Source organism: Filicampus tigris, chromosome 22 (assembly GCF_054856515.1).
Source record: "Filicampus tigris isolate MCC_2025a chromosome 22, RoL_Ftig_1.0, whole genome shotgun sequence".
NCBI classification, from domain to species: domain Eukaryota; kingdom Metazoa; phylum Chordata; class Actinopteri; order Syngnathiformes; family Syngnathidae; genus Filicampus; species Filicampus tigris.
In genome coordinates, this window is record NC_141238.1 from 5768533 (window position 1) to 5791164 (window position 22632).

At 45.8% G+C, this 22632-nt stretch overlaps 1 protein-coding gene across 1 annotated transcript in view; it reads left to right on the forward strand.

Moving 5' to 3' along the window:
* snd1 (staphylococcal nuclease and tudor domain containing 1) overlaps positions 1-22632 on the forward strand; it is a 105820-nt gene that overhangs the window by 58539 nt on the left and 24649 nt on the right. Inside the window, 1 exon segment of the mRNA XM_086022063.1 lies at positions 11357-11545. Within this exon segment, the coding sequence (XP_085878189.1) occupies positions 11357-11545 (189 nt within the window).

The window sequence follows — 22632 nt, forward strand, 5'->3', positions numbered from 1 at the left end:
CCGGAGATTAATATTGGGCAATAAGTGCATATTAGCAACGTCCGCCTGGCCAGGTCGGATAATCTGTTGTGTGAGGGGCAAATCTTGAACTCCATTCAATCATGTTGCTTTCTGCTATGATGCCCTTTTTTGTCATCTGTTTTGAGTCCGAAATTAACACGTTCATCATATTTGTACTTTTTTCAAATGAGGGCAGTATCAGGTCATGACAGTTCAAGGCAAAAGGATGAGTGTTCCCTTCCCCTCTCATCCCGCGTTATGCAATGTTTGAGCTTTAGCGAGCTGCCATTGTCTCCAGACTAATGGGCTTCATTATGTCGAGCTGTGTTCCTAGCGGCTGCCAGAGCCGGGATTAGCTGTAGCGCTGTGTTAGCTGAAAGCAGAAGAAAAAGGCGCTGCTTCGTTAACGGCCCTTAACCCAATCGGCGTTGGTAAGATGACACGAGTGCCCCGTTTTGAGCCCATACACCCCCCCCCCCTAAAAGTATTTTTTCCTTGTTCTTGTGAGGGGCCACATTAGCATTCATTGTGCATCTTTGTACGTGTGTTTATCACGATGTTGCTTTGCCAACTGACAAGGCGCAGAAAATTGATGTCTCTGTTGCCGGGCAATATGCAGGTAAAACACGGTAAGTCATGGCAGCAGGAGGTTTTAAATCTTTTGGAGTTGTCAGATAAGCTGCCATCTTTGCAGATATCCACCCCCCTGCCTGCTTCTTCTTCTCTTCCTCTACATCCCGACAGAATTTCTACTTTTTTTATTTCGGACAACAAAGGATACCAAAAAAAAAAAGTCTTTTCCCTTGACGTCGTCATCTGGGCCGACTTAAACAGTTTCATTGAATGTAGTGTGAATCACAAACAGTGATTCAGCGTGCGCAGCCTTGATAGATGAGTCCTGGCAGTGTAAGTAGTCTTACAATGGAATATCTGCAGGTAATCATATCAGCCATTTAAAGCTCTTAAAAGGAAACTGCGATACTGCCAAGATATATATATATATATATTTTTTTTTTTATCAAATATCTCCATTGTGTTACATTTGAATAGAAACCTTACCGGTATCCTGCTGACCTCCAAACATCCTTTCAAAGCTTATCGAAAGTCGCCACCTTTGCGGTGTTGTCGCGACCAAACCGCTAATCCTGAAATCTCGGTCGCACTTCATGTCGCATGGGATTAGTCCGACCAAGGCCGGTACACTGACCCGGCGGCAGAATTAAAGCTCCGTTCTCAAAGGTTTTTGGTTAATGGGGTTAAGGTCAGGGCATCTGAGTACAAACTGACCAAAGGGCCTTCCCCCAACTATTACAACAAAGTCAGAAGTAGAGGTAGATCGATGTGCTTTTTTTCAGGGACGATACGATGCCGATTATTAGTAGTCAAGGAGGCCGATAACCGATATTTGGAGCCGATGTTCATTTTCAGTGAAAAGGGAAAATATTGGCATCAAAATCTATAGAAAAATTTACTCTCAACTTTATTGTAACGCCTTAAAGCATATTTATTGAACAAAATTTTCAGGTTTGCATAATGGTGATTGCATTATTACAATACATTTTTAACAGTATACATTTTTCAAAATTCTAACAAAAAGTTCAGGGAGCCCCCAGGATTGTCAGCATGTCTTAAAACGGATAAAGGAAAACTTCAACAATAGCTCCACGTAGTTTTCAAACGGTAAATTAAAATTTCAAAATGACATAAATGTTCAACTTTCACATATCTTTGTTTTGATTTCCACAGTTTTAAATTGATTTATTATCGGCCAGCAGAGTTTTAAAAAAGGCTGATGCCGATATTCGTCAAAAAGCCAAATACAGTGCCGATAATCGGTCCGGCTGATAATCGGTCTATCCCTAGTCAGAAGCGTGATTTGATTTAATTTCCACCTAAAGTTCCTGGACCGTTTTTGTTGCTGCCGACCCACACTAAAGTCCCAGTTGTACCTCCTGGCAGGCTGTCCAGATACATCACCCCTGAACTAAGTTAAGTTCTTTCAAAAAGATCCCACTTCCCAGGTTAGAGATTTGTTGAAATAGTTTTGCACTGACACTATTATTAAAAAGTATTTTTCAAGGCAAGAATTCAGTTTCCCCCGTCCGTCCTTATTGGTAGTCTGAGATTCTTCTCCCTCTCAATTGAAGTATAATAAAGCTAAGGTACACACTGGTCACCTTCACTTTAACAAAGGACTCATGACTCGTTGTCAGGTGTGAGAATTTTCCTATTTACTAGCCGCGTATGTGTGCATAAAGTAGGCACACGTTGCGTTTATTTCCTCGCAGTCGGGCCAATGTTGTCGCTGAGTAATGGACTGCGCTTGGCCATTTTTATGCCTCATCCGGGGACAACTGAGGGTGAATCTTTTTTTTGTGTGTGCGTGTCTGTGTGTCCTTTTGCGTTTCCCGTTCTTGTGAAGGTGACATGTTGTTTAATTGGACTCACGGGTAGACTGTTGAGGAAGTGTCCATTTTGACTCAAGGGTAGAAAACGCCTCAATCATCTGCGCCCACAAGGGCAGAACATGCCTTAATGCTTGTAGACCTTTAGTAAAAGTCCACGTTATGGATGGATGCCGTTGTCAACCGGTTAGCACAGGCCGGCATCGCGAAACGGCGAATGAATGGTGGTGACTGCCCCGCGAGCTTTCGAAACCTTTAAACTCGAGTTTGTTTTCTGTAGCGGTGCAATCAGGTGTATCTCCTCCGGAGGTAGGCTTGTGGCAGGGGGTCCCGCTCGATGGCTACGGTGGGAAGAGGAAAATGGGGGGGGGGGGGGGGTAAGCAGCAGGCAGCACTTTCTAAATTAAAGTCAATAATACAGCGCCGCGTTCCATCAGAGGAGGCCCTCCCACGCCATCGCTAAGGAGAGCGGCGGGGTCTAATGTCGATTGACTTCTCCGGAGTACCTGTGCACCGGGGCAACATGTGTTTGTGTGGGCGAGCACACACGGATTGAGTGGAGGGGTGTCGGTTATTGCTGTACAAAAGGCGTAACCAGGCTACAGTTCGAGGCAGTTTGTGGTTTATCTCGGGGGGGGGGGATTTTTTTCTTCAGCTTCTATGGAAGGAATCAGGACGCTTAAGCGGCACAGTAGAGTTAGCCTGTCACTGTAATTATTTGTATTTATTATTATTATTTTTTTTTACCATCCTTAATGAAACGACACTTTTTTTTTTTTCTTTTTTTTTTTAACATCTAGGTACAGGTAAGCCTTAAATAGGTCGTATTCACGGGATTTTTACGGTATATGAGACTGATGGACCACACTAAATTGCAAACCCATAAAACACAAAACTCCCCATTAACTCATCTCCCTCCGCAAGGTCAGCGCTTGACCAAATCTCGTACCTTTTGAGATTTACTGGCAGAAATCTGAAGATGCGCGCCGATTTGGTTCCTCATCAGCGAATGCTCGTTTACGACACACTAACTCCTCCTTCTACTTTCAAACCGCCGTAATTAACGAGCAATGTTTGTGTTAATTAGACAAGTGCCCGAGTTGGTGTACTGTTTTGGTGAGATGACTGTCAAAATGACTGCTCGCGTATTGGGACTCATGTCAGACAATGGCTTTTTGTTAAATTGATGGCAGGGAAAAGGCTGCGTTTACTCTGTTTGAAATCTATTCAAATTCGACAACACATTAAAAGGAGCCATCGAGCGTAAAAGTGCCTAGCGCCGTACCTGGAGCTTTTTTTTTTTTTTTCCCACCGATATCCACTTTTCTCCGAGTTAATGGACTCTAGCGACAAGGCTCGGAGCCACGGTATTTAGCGGCAACGCTGCGGTTATTTGAGGTGGCCAACAATCCACTTGCCACGTCTGCTGGCTGTTAGTGCTTCTGCAAGTTTTAATATCCAAAAGGTAAGCGGCTACAAATGATGGATGACCTGTCTGTTGAGTTATGACCACGTTATTGCTTTTTTTTTGGGGGGGTTGTGATTGTAGTCATTTTCTCGACCCCCAAAGTTGAAATAAAGCCCTCCCTAGAGTGAAGCCGTGCAGAGATGCATTTCAATGCATCATTTTGTCATTTGCTCACAGAGCGGCAATTTGTTCAACGGCCGTCGTCCCGTTTGTTGCAAATAGAACAACAGAGACAGAGAGTCACCCGAGTTTTGTTTGGAGGAAGCCACGGTTTGAGCGTCTCGCGGCAGTCGTCACGAGACAGCAGCCCGTGGGCGGAGGCATCGCCTTCCATAAAGGTGTCGCGTTGGTGCAGGAAATACGGGCCGCAAATTGTTGTACGCTTGTGACTGCATAAGGCGCTACTGGAGTATCGGCTCTTGCCTGTGGCTGCATTGTCGGTAACTGAATCTGCTGCCTGGTTTCCAAGGGACTTCTATCCACCCTTTTGCGACACACAATAGCCGTATCTTATTGGAGGATGGCGTTAAAAGTGCGTCTGCCGAATGAATCCAGCGTAATCAGTGATACACTCGGATACAGATCATTTAATTATGTCTACCTTTTGAGTGCAGGTGCTCCGCAATCTTCAATGCTTTGTTTATCTCGCTATTATCCTCCCCGTATCTTGATTCAGTGCCCAGAATGACAAAATTAAAATACATTTCCCCCCCAAAAAAAACAAAAAAAAAAACCCTGGCGAAGCATGATGCCAGATAATGTGATAGTGTTCATTAAAATTCATTCACGTGCGGCGGAACAAATATCCACTGCCGTGTACATTACGACCAAGTTGTTAGCTCGAATTTTCCGCCGTTTGGTTGCCCTTCTTTTGTCTTTTGTCCCGTCGCCCTCTGCCAGCGCTAATCCTTCGTGTCCTCTCCAAGTTAGCACCGATTAGCGACATCTGGATTATGGCGGGGCGTGTAGGGCGCCAAGTTGAGAGCAAATGGGGACGAAAACAAACCCCTTCGAAAGGCCCTCCGACCAAAATAAAGTGAACCCACTCGATCTTTTTACGATGGTTTGTGATGGTTTCAAGTTCCCGGACTAGCCCCGCTAGTAACAGACTGCTAATAAAGCAGTGATGTTGAAGCCTTTCTGACCGCGCCGACACTCCACTTTTACTGCGCTCGGTTTTGATGGGTGGAATTCATTGGAAAAGACGAGAACGCACGCGCGCGCGCGCACACACATTTTTAGGCCTGCGTCCAATTTAATTTGCGCTATCACATCTGATGCCACACCGAATCATAAAAAGTCTTGGGGCCGGCCGCGGCCGAGAGAAAAGGCGACTAGAGGTGAAATCATATTTGCCACCCAATTGTAATTTGTCGTCTAGCAACAGACTAACTCTATTTACTCGGCGGCTGCTAAGTAGGAGTGACACAATAACATCTGCCTCCAAATTCACACACACACACACACACACACACGCGGCTGCAATCGGATCATTTTCATCTTGGCCTGACCACCTGTTTGTTGATTTAAGGAGGTTAATTTGTTTCATGGCGTCGTGGTTCATGTTGCGCGTTCACCCACTCACATTTGTAACTCTATCAAGTGCAGCTCACAAACACGGTCAAATGTAAAAGCACGAGCACAGTAGTTGAGTAGAGAGAGACCGATATGTTTTATTATTATATATTATATATATATATATATTTTTTTTTTCAGGGCCGATACCGATTATTAGTAGTCAAGGAGGCCGATAACCCATATTTGGAGCCGATATTCCTTTTCAGTAAAAAGGAAAATAATGGCATTAAAAAATACAATAAAACTCTTAACTTTGTTGAATTGCCCTTACGCATGTTTGTTGAACATTTTTTCGGATCTGCATAATGTTTTTTATTGTTATACACTTTTGACAATATGAATCTTTGTTGTAAAATTCGGACAAAGTTCAGGAAGCTCCCAGGGTCATCAGCATGTCTTCAAAAGTGACATGAAAACGTAAACACTGGCTCCCTATAGTTTTCGACAGTAAATAAAGTCCTCCAAAATTTCAAAATGACAGAAATGTTAAAATTTCGATTTTGATTTTAAACAAAACCCGAAGGTGCCGAGTGTTCCCAGGGTCAGTAGAATCTCTAATAAAATTAACAATGTTTTTTTTTTTTATAATTTAAACAAATGGTTCCTTGAAGTTAACAGTTTTAAGTTGATTTATTATCAGCCATCAGATTTTTAAAAAAAAAAAAAGAAGGCTGATACCGATATTCATCAAAAAATGCCGAATATCGGCGGCGATAATCGGTCTATCCCTATAGTTGGGAGACAAAAATTTGAGGAAGTACCGGCTTCATTAGAATCTCCGGCGTGGAGGATTTCGGTTTCACCATTCGTTTGCAAGCAGCATATCGTGATATCGTGACATGTTGGACTGTTTAGCGATATTATGTTCATTGTCGGCAGAACAACGCGTGTAGTGTGACTGCGCTACTCTGTGAGTCCCACAACCTTGACGACTAGTGCACTCAAATTTGTGCTGTGTCGAGCATCGCGTAGTGCCTCTTCACAAGCTCGCCTCTGACACTAAACCCCCCCCCCCCACACACCCCCCCCCCCCCCTGTAAAACTTCAGCTGTGCAGCCCGTGCGAATCTCTCTCGGCGTTTGACAAGCGCACATAACTTGACAAAAAGGCACGTTGAAAAATGCCTCTGTCTCTGCTCTCTCGCACGACCGTCTGCCTCATTCTCTCAATCTGTCAGCGCCGACAGTCCGGGAGGACAGAAATGGCTCTTTGAGTGACACGGGCTGGCGATGCCATTTGCCGCATCAACTGGTGAAAGGGGATAAAGAAAAGAGGCGGAGACGAATGATTACGGCCTTGCCGTGACTGCCCTGCCTCGCTCCCTCCTTTTTTTTTTTTTTTTTTTTTTTTTTTCCCTCCCTTCCCATTTTCTCTCCAACGTGGTCACTGACGACTGAATAACCAGCAGATGTATGGACGTTTTTCCAGACTGCTTGCTTGTAATCCCGTTGAGCTTGGTTTAATACGTCCCCTCCGCCACCACGTCGGATCGGGCTATCTCGGTCGCACGTTTTCCACGGCGGCAACCGAGGCATGAATATTTAAAATGCCATTATGAAATCTTAATTTGAGTCGTAGAGCTGCGGCAAGTGGAGCGTGAGCGCGGAAACCGGCGCTCTTGTAGTTGATATGAATACTTACCGCCGGAAGTTTGACAAAGGGGGCGGCGGGATAAGTAACACGGTTAGTCCTGAAAGTCTGGTTAATATTCTGTCACCGCATCTCAGTCCTGGGAAAGCTTTCATTTACTATCCTAGCATTGATGAACAGAAATGTGCATTTTTTTTTTGTCCATGGGAGTTTCAACTTCTGCAATTTTGCAATACGATTATAATGAGAGTGCGTTTCTGTTTTGTCACCAGTAACTCTTTTATTTGAAATAAGAAAAATATATTCAGACACACGAAGAAGCCAAAGCGCAACTATTGCATTGAGCAACTTTAACTATGGCAGTGAGCAGAATTGAAACGTGAAACGGGAACACTGTTCACGTTATCGCTTCAGTTTCACTCGAGTAGTCTTCCCATTTGTGCTCCCTCAACCTGAACCCACCCAGTTAAGGGGAATTATTTTATATTACTATTATTACAAATGTAGCTCAATATTCATCGAGCGGCATGCTATGTTGCCACCCTTCTGTAAAAAAAAAAAAAACGGAGTGGGATTGTAGTTATTGCTGTTATTGATTTTAATAACCAGGCCGCTCAGGCCCCGAGCAGTCACTTCAGTTTATTCATTTCATTTCATCCAGCAAAGGATCCATAAAGTCATTTTCAAAAAGATTTAGCGTGATTTAGTTTGCTGACAAATGCTTTCCCCCTTTTTAAACCTTCCAGGAATTTTTTTTTTTTTTTTTTTTTTTTTTTTTTTTTTTTTTCCCCCCCCTTAACGTATCCGTTGTAGCCTACCTTTTGTTGCCGTTAAGATGTGTTAAACATGCCGGCGGTGGAGAAAAAGCCGCTTCGCCCTTAAGCCTTCGCAAATGGGGATTCGGGTAATGAATTAAAAAAAAAAACGGAGAAAAAAACCCCCACTATTGATCCGACAGGTCAGAGATTGACTGATGTTGAATCTCGCAGGTCATTATATTGCCACGGGGTTTCCCATTAATCTTTGTCACTGATCTCAGCAGCCGCCTCCTATGATGTCTATTAGTCATTTTGCTTTGGCAAAGGCAGGCGGAGGGTCGGAAAATTAAGATCACACAGGTCATTTGGTATCACAAAGAACCCCTCGGCGCTTCCATTGATGTGTCTTTGCGTATGTTTCCTTTGATGTTTGTTCTTTTGGCAGGCAGAATCTTGGAAGCAGTTAGGTGCTTTTCCAATTTTTTGGGCCCGAGTCCCGAGTTAGGTAACGCACTCTCCAAATTGCGAGGCGTACCGCGCGGGTTGATCTCTCAGGTTTTGTATGGGTAAGAGCATCAAATCCATTGAAATCCAGCCCGACTTATCCCGTCCACCCTCTGCGACTCATTCGCCCGATTTGTCGGATTGCAACTCATCCATTGCACATTGACGAGAGGGGGGAAAAAAAAGTCATGAATGGGCATCAGGCGGGTGTAATGGCGGGCACGGCATCGCGCTTGTTCGCCTTTGGTCCCTGCCACCCAGAAGACGCCATCTACGTATCTAATTCCGTAGCGATAAGCACAAGCCAGGAGGAAAGACTGCATAAAATAGGATTTGCCAAGTTTGTATGCACATCTGTCTGTCTTCTGCAAATGAATATCTTTGACAGCCCTTAAGGCATCTTACACCTGGCTGTAAGTAGAGATGTTTTACGTGAGCTTGAGTTCTTTCCCTTGTTTTGCCCAAACGTCCACTTATCCATCCTCCTCGATTTAACACACACTTGTTTCTGGAGGTAACTCGAACCGACCTCATTTTATGATCAATGATTTTCTTTCTTTAATTACAAGCTCCATTAACACGGACTTGACATCCATTCCCGGTCAATGCCATTAAGCGATCAATGCCGGTTTGTTTGATTCATTCGTGTGTGGCTCGCCGGTGATTTGTATTTGTAGACCTCTGGTTGTACCGACTAACCTTGTCAGGCCCGAGTTCGGGGCGTAATAATCGAGCAAGCGCCACTCAACAAACCGTCAATTTCACCGATCGCCGCAAAACGTATACCATTTTGGTTTCAAGCATCCATTTTGCCTTGTACTTTAAAAAAAACGGCACTTAGGAAATTCGCCCCAATGAGCCCCAGGCCGATGGTCAACACTTATTTGGCCATCTTGTTGAATGTGGGAGGAGCACGGCGCCAGAAATTGCATTCTCTGACCAGTTGATTGAAAACGTTGGAGCCAAAAAAAAAAAAAAAAAAAAAAAAAGCTCTTTTCTTCCTGAAAGAAATGCACCAATTTCATGTTTTATTTCGCAGTCATAGCCAGCCATTAATTGATTTTTGGTCCCCCCACGCGCATCCGTCGTCTCGGACAGTTTGATTTTGTTTGCGGTTGAGCTTTGATTAATTATCTCCTCCCAGCCACCGACACCTTTACAAGATATTGATTTTGGTTGAAATCTGATCAAGTCTGCGATGGCGCCTGCTGCTGCAGGGCTAAAAAAAATGTCTCATTTAACAGAAGCGTGCGATGTCTGTAGGAAAGAAATATATTTTGCACACACTGGTGGATATGTTTTGCAAGCTGATTATGGCTTTTTTAAGTACGTGACAGATGCCATGCAGTGGAGCCAATTTTAATTCACCCAAAAACACTTCTCAAATCATCTTTCTCCATTGAAATGAATGGAAGTGCCATTAATCTGTTCGGCCTCCCAAAAATAGAATGGAAATTTTCTTTTTTTTTTTTTAATAAGGGAAATAGCACTCCACGATATTGTACTTGATAGCAAACATACATACACAAGTATGTTGAAAAATGTGTAATTCGGGTCGGTCATATCAAGGCACAGCTGTACTTTTGTTTGTTGGTGAACAACAATGCCAATTTCTGAAATGCAGACTCACTGCATGCTTTCAATTTGTTTTAGTGCAACTTTTGGCTCTGACAAGGTGTCACCCACTGCAGTTTTTTTTTTATTTATTTATTCATTCACTTCTTTTATTTTCATTCACTTCCGAAGACTTAAGTGAATTAAATCATCCGCCGTTTTAAACAATGACCTTGGGGCCCCGGTCGTGCTCAGGAATGACTACGATATTGTGCGCACACACGCCCACAGACACACTTCTAACTTTTTTTTTTTTTTGCCTCCCACCCCGTCTCCTCATTTCCATCCGTCGTTTCGACACAATCCCGGCATTTATGAGATTACCGGAGCCCATTTGCGTTCCGACGGGAGCCGTCTTGGCTCGAAGGAGGGCCTCCACTGGGAGCCATCTGGGCTCCAGTCAAAGCAGTTTCTAGGCCGCCTCGCGCCTTCTTCGCCATTAGATTTCTAAAGCTATTAAAAGGCAAGATGAACTAAAAAGAAACCTTTTTTTTTTGTGTAAAATGTCTGATGTCGTCGCTTATGCTTGGCTACATGACTGAACGTAATAAAATAAGGCTACCCGTCATTTTTTTCTGCGTATTCTCCCCTCCATCCTTCAACCTTTTGTCGGTAACCTTTTCTTGCCGTCGACCGCTTCCCCCGTTTGACATTCGACGGTGCTCTGTGGACGAGTTTTGTCCTAATGGCCTAGTTATGTAACTGCCACTTTGGTTTGAGCATGCTTTAAATTCTTTTGTCTTTTGCGTTGATCGAACCTGGATCAGAAAAGGCGGCGATTCCTGGATGAAAGGACCACGTTGTCAAATTTGACGGCTCAGATTATGCCTGCGTTAAATAAAATCTTTTTTTCTTTTTTTTTTTTTTTTTTTAACTTGAGCGGCGGACCAGGCCAAGCAGTTTACAAACTTAATTCTCGACAGATTTCCCCCGTGGCCGCAGCATTAACCGGCGGCGCTCCTAATCACTGGACTCGGCTTCCTATCTCGCCAGCGCACCTGCCCTCTCGCTTTCTTGCTGACTGTGGAAAAAAAAAACATTTTTTTTTTTTTTTTCCTGCTGTTTCCACGCATTCTCCCATGAGTGGTCGAAAGCAAATGAATAGATAATTAGTCTGAATAGGCACAAATTTTGTCATGAGTTGCAAGTGGCTAATTGCGGAGGCGTTGCGTTGCAAAAAAGAAACACACACATGCCACGATAATTCAATGGGTTAGGGTTAGGGTTGCGGCTATGAGTTGACTCACAAATAGATCCGGACAAAAAGTTCATTTTGGTGACGACAAAGCACAGCAGCAAAATCCATATTAGGGTGTCAATGGCAAGCTCCAGTGAAGAACACTGCCGAGATAGCATCTAAACTTCATTCGTTGTAATGACACCTAAAGCGAATCCGTGCAACAGATCGCTAACAATGCCTTCCTCCTGTTGGGTTCCAGGTGGAGGTGGAAGTGGAGAGCATGGACAAAGCCGGCAACTTCATCGGCTGGCTGCACATTGAAGGCGTCAACCTGTCGGTGGCGCTGGTGGAGAACGCCCTGTCCAAGGTCCACTTCACGGCCGAGCGAAGTAACTACTACAAAACGCTGGTTTCGGGCGAGGAGGCGTGCCGGCAGAGGAAGGAGAAGGTGGGTGCCATTTTAGTTGCTTCATTCCTTTCCAAGAATGCAACAGGAGTCATTAAAGGAAAAAACCTTCATTTATTTTACATGTGGGACTTGATTGGACAAGCAGATAGCCACGCGTGTGCAATTGACATTAAAAACCAACGCCGTGCCGAGTACTTTTAAAAAGCCAGATACCTGGCTTTTGGTATGTTGCAACGGCTATGGGAACGCACAAGACGGACGTGGCGATGTACCGCTTGGGCAAGTTCTGTCTGAAAGGCACATGCGAGACCCGAAAGCTTCTGATGCTCTAGCCTCACAGGAACAGTGTTGCTCCTTAATGTCATTGTCTTTTTCGTCAGAAGGTTTGCTCTGCGATCCGTCAGCGCTAGAGCTGGCATCTTTGTTTGTTTTGCCTTTTTGTCCTTGTGTCACTGTAATATTGTGGATGTAACCTTCAACGACACACCCTCTTTATCCTTGTTTTTTGTCCCTAAAATTGGATAATATTTCTCCAGTAGAAGCATCACGTTCGACATCAATGTCGACAACAGTACGCTAACAAAAAACAGGTTGCAGTCATATTGGGACTTTACTGGTCTTTCTTTTTTCCTTGTCAATGGTGTTGTGTGTGGATGGTTCAAAATTTCTCAGCAATGGTAGATTTATCGTCGTTAACAAGAACCTGCTCACTGTCTTTTCGGGACTTCCCTTTGACCCTTCCCTTGACTTACTCTCAGCTGAACTTTTGCCCGGTCGCCCCCAAATGGGAAAAAAAAACAAAAAACAATGCTGCCAGATACAGCCGCCGCCACCTTTAATCTCGCTGCCTCAGGAAGGCTCGTCGGCGACACCTACAATTGCAACGCCCGACCGCCGTGCGCCTCTGGTCGGAGTTGAGCCGGATTGACTTTCACTGCCAGCTTTGTGACTTGAGCTAACCTGAGAGCAGCGAGCCAGACAGACGGTGATCTTGTTTGATGTCGCGCAGTCCGAGCCGGGCCTGAGTTGTTTGTTTTGCGCGCAGTGGTGGGTGTGTTGTGTTAATGCATAGTTTGCAACTTGCAGGCAGCTGAGATGGGACTGTGTGTGCTCTAATTAACCCGTGGAGACCTCCCAGAGTGGGGGGGGGGGAGGGGGAGAGAAAGCTGAGATACTTGCTTTTATTTCCTTGTTTGAAGTCACGGCTGGTCTTTGTCTTGAGTGTAGCAGCTCGCATGGCTTCCTGTCTCCCTTCCTCTTATCGCCTTGGCTCTTTAGTTGCGTCCCTCCGGCTGTGGTAACAGAGGACATGCTGTGTCAGGCTTCCCTGTGAGAAAACTAGGTTGGCGGAATGAAATGTAGAGGCAGATGCATTAATGAGAACTTTGCAGTCCAGCAGGGAATTAGCACGGCACCAACAAGGGGGGATTGAGGCTCACCCAAAACTGCTTAGTTTGGTTGAGTCAATGAGGTTTTACTACAATTAGACCAGTGGGACAAAGTGATTGTGCTCCAAATGAAGCCTTCCAAAGAGGAGGGCTCAGCATATTTGTATTTCTCGGGCGTCAGCTCGAAAAGACTTTAAATCTTTGCGGCAACAAAATGAAGATTACAGGAGATTGCCGAACATTTGTATTTTCGTACGAAAGTATGCTTAACTCATTCACTGCCAGAAATTTTCAGACCTTCTTTTACCCTAAAGTTTGAAAAAAATTGGGAAAAAAAACAAATTCCTGGGATTGAATGGCTGGACTGTGAAAAGACAAATAAATGTGTCAATGGCAGCGAATGAGTTGAAATTGTTTTAGCTGTTAGTATTACTCAAAAGATGGTTGGCCAAGTTTACGTCACTTTACTTCGCTGGAATCTGTAAGGAGCTTCTTTCTCCTCTCAGCGATACAGTGTGTAGTTTGTTTAATGACAAGTTTAACCTCTGCTTTCCCATGCAGTAAAGCTACTTGATACTGTTTTGTTGCGTCAATGTTGCGGCGTCTGTTGGCTTGAAAGCAAAGCACTCTAATTAAAGCAAAGCGGCCAGAGGAAGGAAACGGGCCGGTTATTGAAGTGTCCTAATTATGAATAGGTGAATCAACAATAGGGGGCCGTCCTCAACAATAACCTGAATGCGCTTTCTGTTGAGCAAGGTCTTTTTCTGCGGTAATTACCCAGCCTTGAAGGAGATTAACACACTCCGTTGGGCCAACGGAGGACTTGGAAGAGAGGGGCGAGTCGAAGAGGAGGAAGAAAAGGGAGCAAAAGAGGATATGACAGCCCGCGTTGAGGATATTTCATGTTGCGGGACGCTCGTCTTTTCTATCACTATGCCTTCGACCCTTTCCGCCCCGTCGTTCTTCCCCGAGCGCCGCGCTGGTTATTTTCATCTCTTCAATGTTCTCACGTCCTTATGCTCGCTTTTTATTTTCCGTCCCCCTCCGACTAATCATCTTTGAATCCATTCCTATTAACTGGATTAATGCTTTGCGCCGTGCCCTTTGCGCCCCTTCGGCTGTTTTGGATCCCGCAGGAGGCGCCACTAGCAGTGCGGTCAGAGTATATTTTCGTTCATCTTTTCAGGAATCATAAACCTTGGATCCCGTGCACCGCTGTCTCTCCCCATACTTGAGCCATCCATCAATGCCTGGCTGTCAAAAGCACTTGAAGCAGCCTTGTTTTGACATTGAATACGGTGACGCGCCCTTGGCGGTGTCTTTTTTTTTTTTTGGAAGCAATCCAGGGTAGCTAAAACGACTGCCGGGACGCGATAGATTATTAACGCTTTAAAAGCTACCTCCGTTGTGTGGGCGGTTCGGTCGCAGAAGTCTCATGTTGTCTGTGAATGTTTGTTGGCCTTCTCCAAAAGCGTTGCCACAAAGTTGAAATCACGGTATGGGATATATTGCGGGTTAAACGTAAGTATGAAATGACAACTTCGTTGTACGTGCCATTAGCGCGAGGGCCGATTCGGGGAGCAGCGGAGAATGCTTTTCCAATCAATAGCCTCATCCAACCTCGAGGTTGTGGCCTCAGTAGGGTCAAGAGTCTTGCCGGCTACGCTCAACATTTACGAGACGAAGCTCGCTTACCACATTGTCAAACTGTCAAAAGCAATCGCGACCATCACATCACACACCTGGCTTGGCCGGAATCCGGATAATTGGGCCTCTGACTGGACCTAATAGGCTTGCATGTCCCTTTTGGTTTCCAGTCTAGCCCCACCACAGAACAGTATCATTCGCTCGGATGGCTTCCGGTTAGCCCGGTGTTTTACCTGGAGTCGTTCGGCGACGATTTGCGTTTTGTTTGCGGCATGCAGAAGGCAAACCGTCCATGGAGAATCTCATACAAGTCGCCTTGTTTGGTTTCCACGGATGACAGTCTCTTTTTCTATTAATACCACGCTCGCTGCTCCTTTCCGCCCCGGAGCCACAGAAATGCTTTCAGGGTTGCAATCGTTTCCTCTGTCCCGCTCGACTCTTCTTTTTTTTTTTTTGTTATAGTGGAAGGAATAAGAACGCTGGCGTTCTCCGGTCAGTCACGCACAAACGAAGGGGATTTACATCCGAGTTGCTTGAGCTATGTTGGATGACGGGGTCGAACATGCAGTAAAATTGTGAAAAGTTCTGAGCCTGGAGCCTGGTTAACCTTACATCAAGTTTGGCAGGTATGTCTATCTTGAAGAAAGCCCCCAAAAAATCTGAGAGCTTTTTTTTGCCACTTGTGTTCCTGCAGTTCAGCTTTTCCCATACTTTTTATTCCGTGCACACCCTTCCGACTCTTCCGCAATGAGGAACTATGCAATGTCATGATACCGCATCGCCATTACACGTTTAATCTAATGTCTATTTCCACAAGTTTCGCTTTGAGAGTCAATATGTTTTTATGGACGCGAATAATACAATGCGGTTTAAATCCGGGAGGGTAACGCAGTCGCTCGGTGAACGTTTGACCCCGCAAGATGGAGGTTGCAGGCTTTTTTTTTTTTTTTTTTTTGCGGGGCCGCGCGAGAGGACAGCGGGATCGCGGCAAGGGGACATCGTTGCCCGCAGGGTGGTCACAATGAGCGAGGTGACCCGCATTAGACCTCTCCGTAAAAAGACGCGGCGAGGCGCGGCTCTGAAAATCGCCGCATGCAAGCCTGCATTGTGTCTTTACAGTTGCGCAGTGTCTTTATTTTACTGTGCCGTTAATGTCTTTTGCATGTGTCTCGACGAAATGAGCCACTGACCACACACACACACACACAAGCAAAAAGCTGACGGAGGCTTTTTCATATGGATTACATAATATGGATTCCGGCGCGCACACTCACCACTCGAGCTGTCTCTTTTCCTGCTTACTCAAAGCTACTCGGAGCATGTGCGGACGCTCTCTTGGGGGGGCCGCCACTCCTGTGCGGATGGCACGCCGGACCCTCGGCGCCCCGGGCGGTGACAGGAAGACAAGAGAAGCAGATCAGCGGGGCGCAGTGATGTGTGTACCCCCCCCCCCCCCCCTCCCCCCTCGCGTCAGCAAGTCTGTTGGCTCCCCTGTTGAACAACCGTCGCGTGCTCACGTGGCAATCACCTGCCAAGCGCCGTCCGGGAGCGGTCGCCGTGATCAAGGGGGAATACGACCTGCAGGGAGGCGCGCAGGATGAGGCCGCAGCAGCCTTTTACCTTGTGCCCGGCTGAATTATGCATGCGCACAAGTTGCCGAATTACACGCTGACTTGGCCTGTGTCATCTGCCGAACGCACCCAGCCACAAAGAGAAGCATTCCCAGGAACCACACGGAAGGCGCCTTGTTTCCCAATTCTCCATATGCTCCTTTGGAACCTCCTGATAGCGCTGTCTCCTTCGCATCTGAGGCATCACCGCCGTGTCCTTGGCCTTTTGCGTTGACTTCTTGGCGGAGGTCCTCAGGGGCGGATTTGCGACCCCCTATGGTTCATGAGTTACCGCCCCCTCCGCCCTGGAGAAGACCGAGAGAGGTGAAAGAGCGCCAGAAAACACGATGCGATATGACACGCGAGCGCTGCATTATGGCCGATAAACGCACGCCGAGCCTCGCCACCACAAAAGTCTTGCCTTGCCTCTCGGGTCTCACCCAAATTTCCTCCCACCTCTTTCGATAAAGGTGAGTGTGAAGTACATGCACCCACGGAAATAATTTTCACTGATTATTTGGTTCTCCTGGGAGATCGCACCCCTGCCAACCAGCCAACCACATCCCCCCCCCCCCGACTCTCACTTTGACATCTATTTAAAAAATTAGAACATTGATTTCGACAGCGGTTGTTCCTGCTTAAATCGGCGTTTCTGGCAAAATTCCTACCAGCAAACGCCTTTGAACCAAACCTTGTTACTCGCAAGTTCAAAATGAATGCGGATCGCTACCAGTCAACTTTTATGTGCACATGTTCCTGGCATTTTTTTTTTTTTTTTCCGCACCAGCGTGAAGCCAAACCGGTTTCATCTTCATCTAAAAGTTTGTACATGAGGGAATAGAAGTGTCGTTTCTCCCCGATGATCAAACATGTATACTAAAGTATGATTATAATATCAATGAGCAGCCTATAAATGCTTACTACTTGTCAGTGTTCCCAATTCAATATAATTTTTTTTTTTTTTTACTTCTTTCCGTTCGGACATTACGTTTTATTGAGCGCTTTTATCTAGTGGGCCTTTTTTTGGTGGTGAAAGTCCACGTGCTTGATTGGCGGACACCTCATGTCCATTTTGAGCGTTGATATGAGGATGTGTCGGAGTATTGGCATTTCTGTCTTTTTGCCATCGACCCGTCGAGGCTGCGCTTGCCTTTAATCGTTCCTGTTTAACGCGGAGGAGTAAGAGAGCGTTTTGAGCCGTAGGTTTATTCTCCAGACAAGTTGGACATTTACACAGACTTGGACACTAGCAGCTATAGTTAAAACCTGTTTTCCCTGTGAGCAAGGGGCGGGAAAACCTCCTTTGCCTTTCTCATCCTAATAAAATGTTAAGAATTCTGTAGGGAAGCACATTCAAAATACTCCCGAGGCTGGCGATCATCTTCGAACCTCAACCTATTTATCGAGCTCATTAGTTGCGGACCTTGTTGGAATGCTAAGTGGCTCATCGTCCACTTTCCGGGTTAAGTTCTTCGGGGCAGCGAAGGCCCGCTAGCACCTCATCGGTTGCCTTTATCACCCCCTCGCAAGTCCATCGTCCCACTCTCCGACAATGCGCCTCATTTTTTCCTGCCTTTCTCTCCTCCCCCACAGTCATCGTTTTGCCCGTGACTACGCCGTCTTCCCTCCGGTCTCGACTCCCAAATTTGCCGTTTCGCCCTCCGCCCCTCCTATTTATCATTCTCGCCATTCACCTCACATGCTCTCAAATGTGAGCTGAATGCAAAGTACATGGATTCATTAGGGCCCTCTTGAAATTGCGCAGTCTCTTCACCATTTAGGGCTTTCCCTTGCTCAGAAATGACCGGGCTTGAACCCCATAAATTGGCTCGGCGCCTAGTGGAGGTGCTAAAATGTAGTCCCCGAGCCAATTTCGCTCGGCAGCATGAAATTTGGTAGGTGTGTCAATCAGAGTTGGAAACGGAGAATTAGAAACACCCCAAAACTTTCAAGAAGCCTTGAATGAAAAGACCATGTCGCTGTTTTTTTTTTTGTTGTTTTTTTTAAAGTGAATTTAGTATGTTTGTCTGCTGCAAACTTTGAAACTAGACTAGTGAATTAAACCCTAAATGGTCGAAGTGCCCACCCCACACTGTCATTTCACCAAACACAAAGCCATCCGTAGAGAATTAATCGGCGTGAGTTTTTTTTTTTTTTTTTTTTTTCACCCCCGCACCCGACCGCTTCGTCAACGCTTGCGGCCGTGGAAAAACAACCAAAAAAAATCTCAAGGATCAAATGAGAGTGTGCCGCATGAGGCAAACCTCTAATATAAAACGAGTGGGTACTTGTTTGAGGGTTTGTCAACTTTCCCTGAGTAATAAGGGAAAGATGAATCTGAATTGGAGGCCCGAATGAAGTGTGAGCGTCGTTGCGAACCTTCAAGCAACAATTCCCAGAGAAAATTTGTGTTGGAGGGCCGTTCTTTTTCCCCTCTCTAATGTCCTTTCATATTTAGGTCAGTCTTTTTTCACTTTGTTCCGTCTCCCGGGCTGGATGGACTGCTAAAAAACACTAAGTCTCCAGAAAGAGAACAATTTTCTGTGTGTGTGTGTGTTTTGGTGCATTTTACAGAGTCACTTTTCTTCTCGCCCGCACGCCTTGGGAAGCGACAGTTACGTAAATCGACCCTCATCATCTCTGCAATTTCAAAAATCCCACTCTTATTCTCCCAGTCTACCCTATTCTTGTTTTTTCCTCTTTTGGGCGTTTTTTTTTTCCCATTTAAAATGGCCGCTCATCAAGACCATTACTCAAATAAAACACCCCATGAGTCTTTAGACCACTCTCATAAAAAGCTTTTCGAAAAAAAGCCCAGAACTGGCCAGTTTCCGGCAATGGAGTCTTTGTTCCCCTTTTCGGTTGGCATCTGAGCCGTGTGACCCCCCTCCCCCACGACTGCATTCTGGCTTTACAAAGATGTTAATTGGTTGGCCGAGTGGCCGCGCCAAAACTTTGCAATTCTCACACGGGCAATATCACTCCCGATGAGGGAAGCGATTTTGGGTTCTGAACATCTGATTGTTGGTTTCGTTTTCTATCAATTCCACCCCTTCCGTCATGTCCCCATCCACTTTCCTCGCCGCCGCCAGATCGGTATTAACCTCTAGGCCTCTGTCCCGCCTCCCTGCCGTCCCACTAATCCCCCCCCCTCATCTTCTCCCGTCCCTTGTTTTCGCCTCCACCATTTTTCCACGGAAGGTGTGATCAGAAAGGAAAATCATCAGGAGTCCTCGTCGGGAAGAGAAATCAAAATGAAGAGCAAGCGAGCACGCGTGAGCCAGATAACGGCACCCTGCAAAGGCAGTTGTCATGGCAACACCACTGCAACCTGGGAGCAAGAGTGCCCTGTTAATTAAAAAGTTGATTTATGGCCCTTAAATTGCATACTTACACATGGTGGCGTTGAGGTAGTCCTCTTTCTTAATCACTCGAATCCAAGCGATCGCTCTCTCTTGGACAATGGATCTGCTTGAGGCTGCTGGCAAAAAAACGTATCCGGGTGGGCACGTTTGCTTAGGGACCGAATCGCATTCGGCTCGGCATCCGTTGAAGTCAGACCACGGGTGGACGAAAAGAAATCATCTGGTGGCTCACCAGTAGAAACGGAGAATCGAGCTGAGCAAACGGTCGTGGTGATCAAGAACAAATTCTGCTTGCGTGCATACGACGGTTGAAGCCAAAAATAGCGGAAGGAAGAAAATTCGGTTCAGAACGCCATGCAAATGTAAAATAAGATGATCCTTAAATAGATGAAATGTACGACGTCAGAGCTCAATTTAGCTTGCGTAAACCGTCCAATATAAGCCTTAGAGTCAGAAAACAGGTCAGCCGTTGATTGGTTGTTGTGAGCAGTTGTGGTGTCATTTTCAGTCGACAGAAGACAAAATGGCCGCCCCCAGAGATGGCTCAAAACGAGTGGATTAACATTTATTCCACACACGCAAAATTCATCAGAATGCCGTGTTTTCAACTAGTGGGGACTGCTGGGAACATATTCTTGAAAAAAAATACGTTTGGTTCGACAATATCCTGAACAAGCAGCACTTTTCGGTCTTTTCAGCAACGTTCACATTATATTGGTAGCAGATGACCAATAACTGGATGAAAGATACTTTTCTGCCTCTTATGGACTTACAGCGTTATGCTTTCCATTCATTCAGAAATTGCAAACGTTCGGAATGACAAACTAGCAGTCCGGAACGAACAACGCATTTTGTTGCTGTAGTATTTTGATGCAATTAAGGGAACAGAAGTTTCAAAATAATGCCCGTGCTTAAACTTTTTAATGAGTTGGTTTTCTGAATTGGAAGGCCTTTGCGATCGTTCAAAATGACACCATCCTTAAATCTATTGTCAGAGGTCACAACCAGCAATTTCCCACTTGACACAAGACTCCATATGCCGGAGCAACCTGCCTCCAAGGTTCGTGAGCCCGGCTTTATATACCAATTTTGTTGTTGTTTGTGTGGCGTCCTTGACAGTATCACAGGTGTTAAGTTTGTGTGGGCCCGTTGCCCCAATTACACATGTGGCAACATGTCCTGTTTCCTTGGTAACGCCATGCCCTCTTTTGGCGCGCACACACAATCAAGCAGCCAGGTGCCGCTAAGAATAGCCGCTCACACTCCCAAAAGCCCACGATCGCGCCAAAGTGGATCAATTTGTGTCAATTTGGAACGTGTAGCAAGTTGTGATCGCCTCAGGTCGTCTGCGAGCCGTCAATTTGTTGTTTGGATTCTTGTATGCGAGTGGAACGGCTGCCGCTGGTGGAGTGGGGGGGCCGGGGGGGGGGGGTGACATTAGCCGTGTAAGCCGGGGATTCGCGGCGAGAACATCTGCTGGGCGTGATATGAAGGCGAGGGGAGCATCTTGTCTTTTCTATGGCCACTTCTCTCCAGCTCCCTTACACCTTACACCCGCCTCGCCATCCATCCGTCAACCCTGTGCCGCTTTAATGCATAATTTATCTGTTAAGTAACCGCAACCGGGTGGTACTTATACTACCGAGGCCTTTTGGAAGTGAACTCCTATATTCACATTCCTGCCAGCAAGGAGATTGGTGGGGCATGTGTGTCAGTTTGCCTCACTTTGACCCCCTGGAAATGGAAGACCATATCCTCCACCTTACATTGTTACAAGTTAAATGGTACAGCGCAATCATGCAAGCGCAGTACGTACAAAGTCGGGGTGTGGAAAAAAATCCATTTGCCAAAATGTCGCGATTTTCGCCCGCCAAATATCAGAGAAAATGTGCAAAAAACACAAACAATAAATAGGATGTTTTGAAGCAAATAGTTTTGACTCAATTTGTCCTTCTGATTAACATATACAGCAACTACATTTCTCATCGCTACATGTAATTTTGATATTAACTGGGGAGGACATCGCAATATCGCGATATCGCACCGTGACCCAAGTATCGTGATACGTATTGTGTTGCAACATCCTTGCCAATACTCACCCCTAGTACAAAGTCTTTTGACTAACACTACTGCACACAGCCTCCTGATCCTTTATCACAAACATACAATTGTGCAAACTCACCGTGGAGAATGAGCCCCATGCTGTTTTCCCTCAAGGCATAATCGAACCACATCCAGTAGCCTTTTCTGGTAAATTTCCATCACGGCTTAGCTTGACTCTTGTATTAAGTAGGCATTTGCCATTTCAGTTCCTTTAGATCCCCAGTCTGTACGATTCGCGTTAAAAAATTGGTTCCCTGTGTTGGTGTCACGCTAGGTTGTTCCACTCTTGCTCAACAAGCCTATTGTAAAGTCATATCGTGGTAAGCGAACCGGCCCTGGAAAAATCACAGCGTGCAATGTGTTCTCGTGTCCCGCGAACATAATGCACCGGAACTGCGCGGCGTCCGTGTATTTATTTCTTTTTTTGAACGGCTTTTCAAGTAGCGCCATTGTGCAGCGGATGTGTTTTGTCACCGCGCTCAGCCTTGCAGGTTCACAATTGCTTGCGTCACCTCGGGCGCCATTGTGCCCAAGGCCACACTGCGCGCATGCATGCTTTGCAACACCGATTCTACGCAAATTCAAGCTGGGCCAAGTTCTTGGAAATCACTTTTCCTCAGCCAACCAAAGAGAGCTAACCCCCGACCTCGCTCAAGTCGCCATGACAAGGTGATGCGTCGGGGGTTAATGTTCCGTCAACAACCCCGCTTAACCTTGCAGGCGGCCTTTTTTCGGCTTGGATGCCTTCGTTTTCTCTGTCCTTTGCCTTAAATGCTGCCATTGCAACACCATGACACTCCTGTTTTTAGGGTAGTGTTTTTCCACCATGGGGGTCCCCAAAATTGGTGCCTGATTATGAAAGTGATTGACACCTTGTCAGTCACCACCCCTTCTGTCTCCGAATCGTTGTTTTTCCTCATGCGTGGTGGTTTCTTAAAAAGTAAACTAGATGGATAATGTCAGGCCAGTGAGAGTTGATTTATTTTTTTCTTCGCAAATCGTTTCGCTCATGT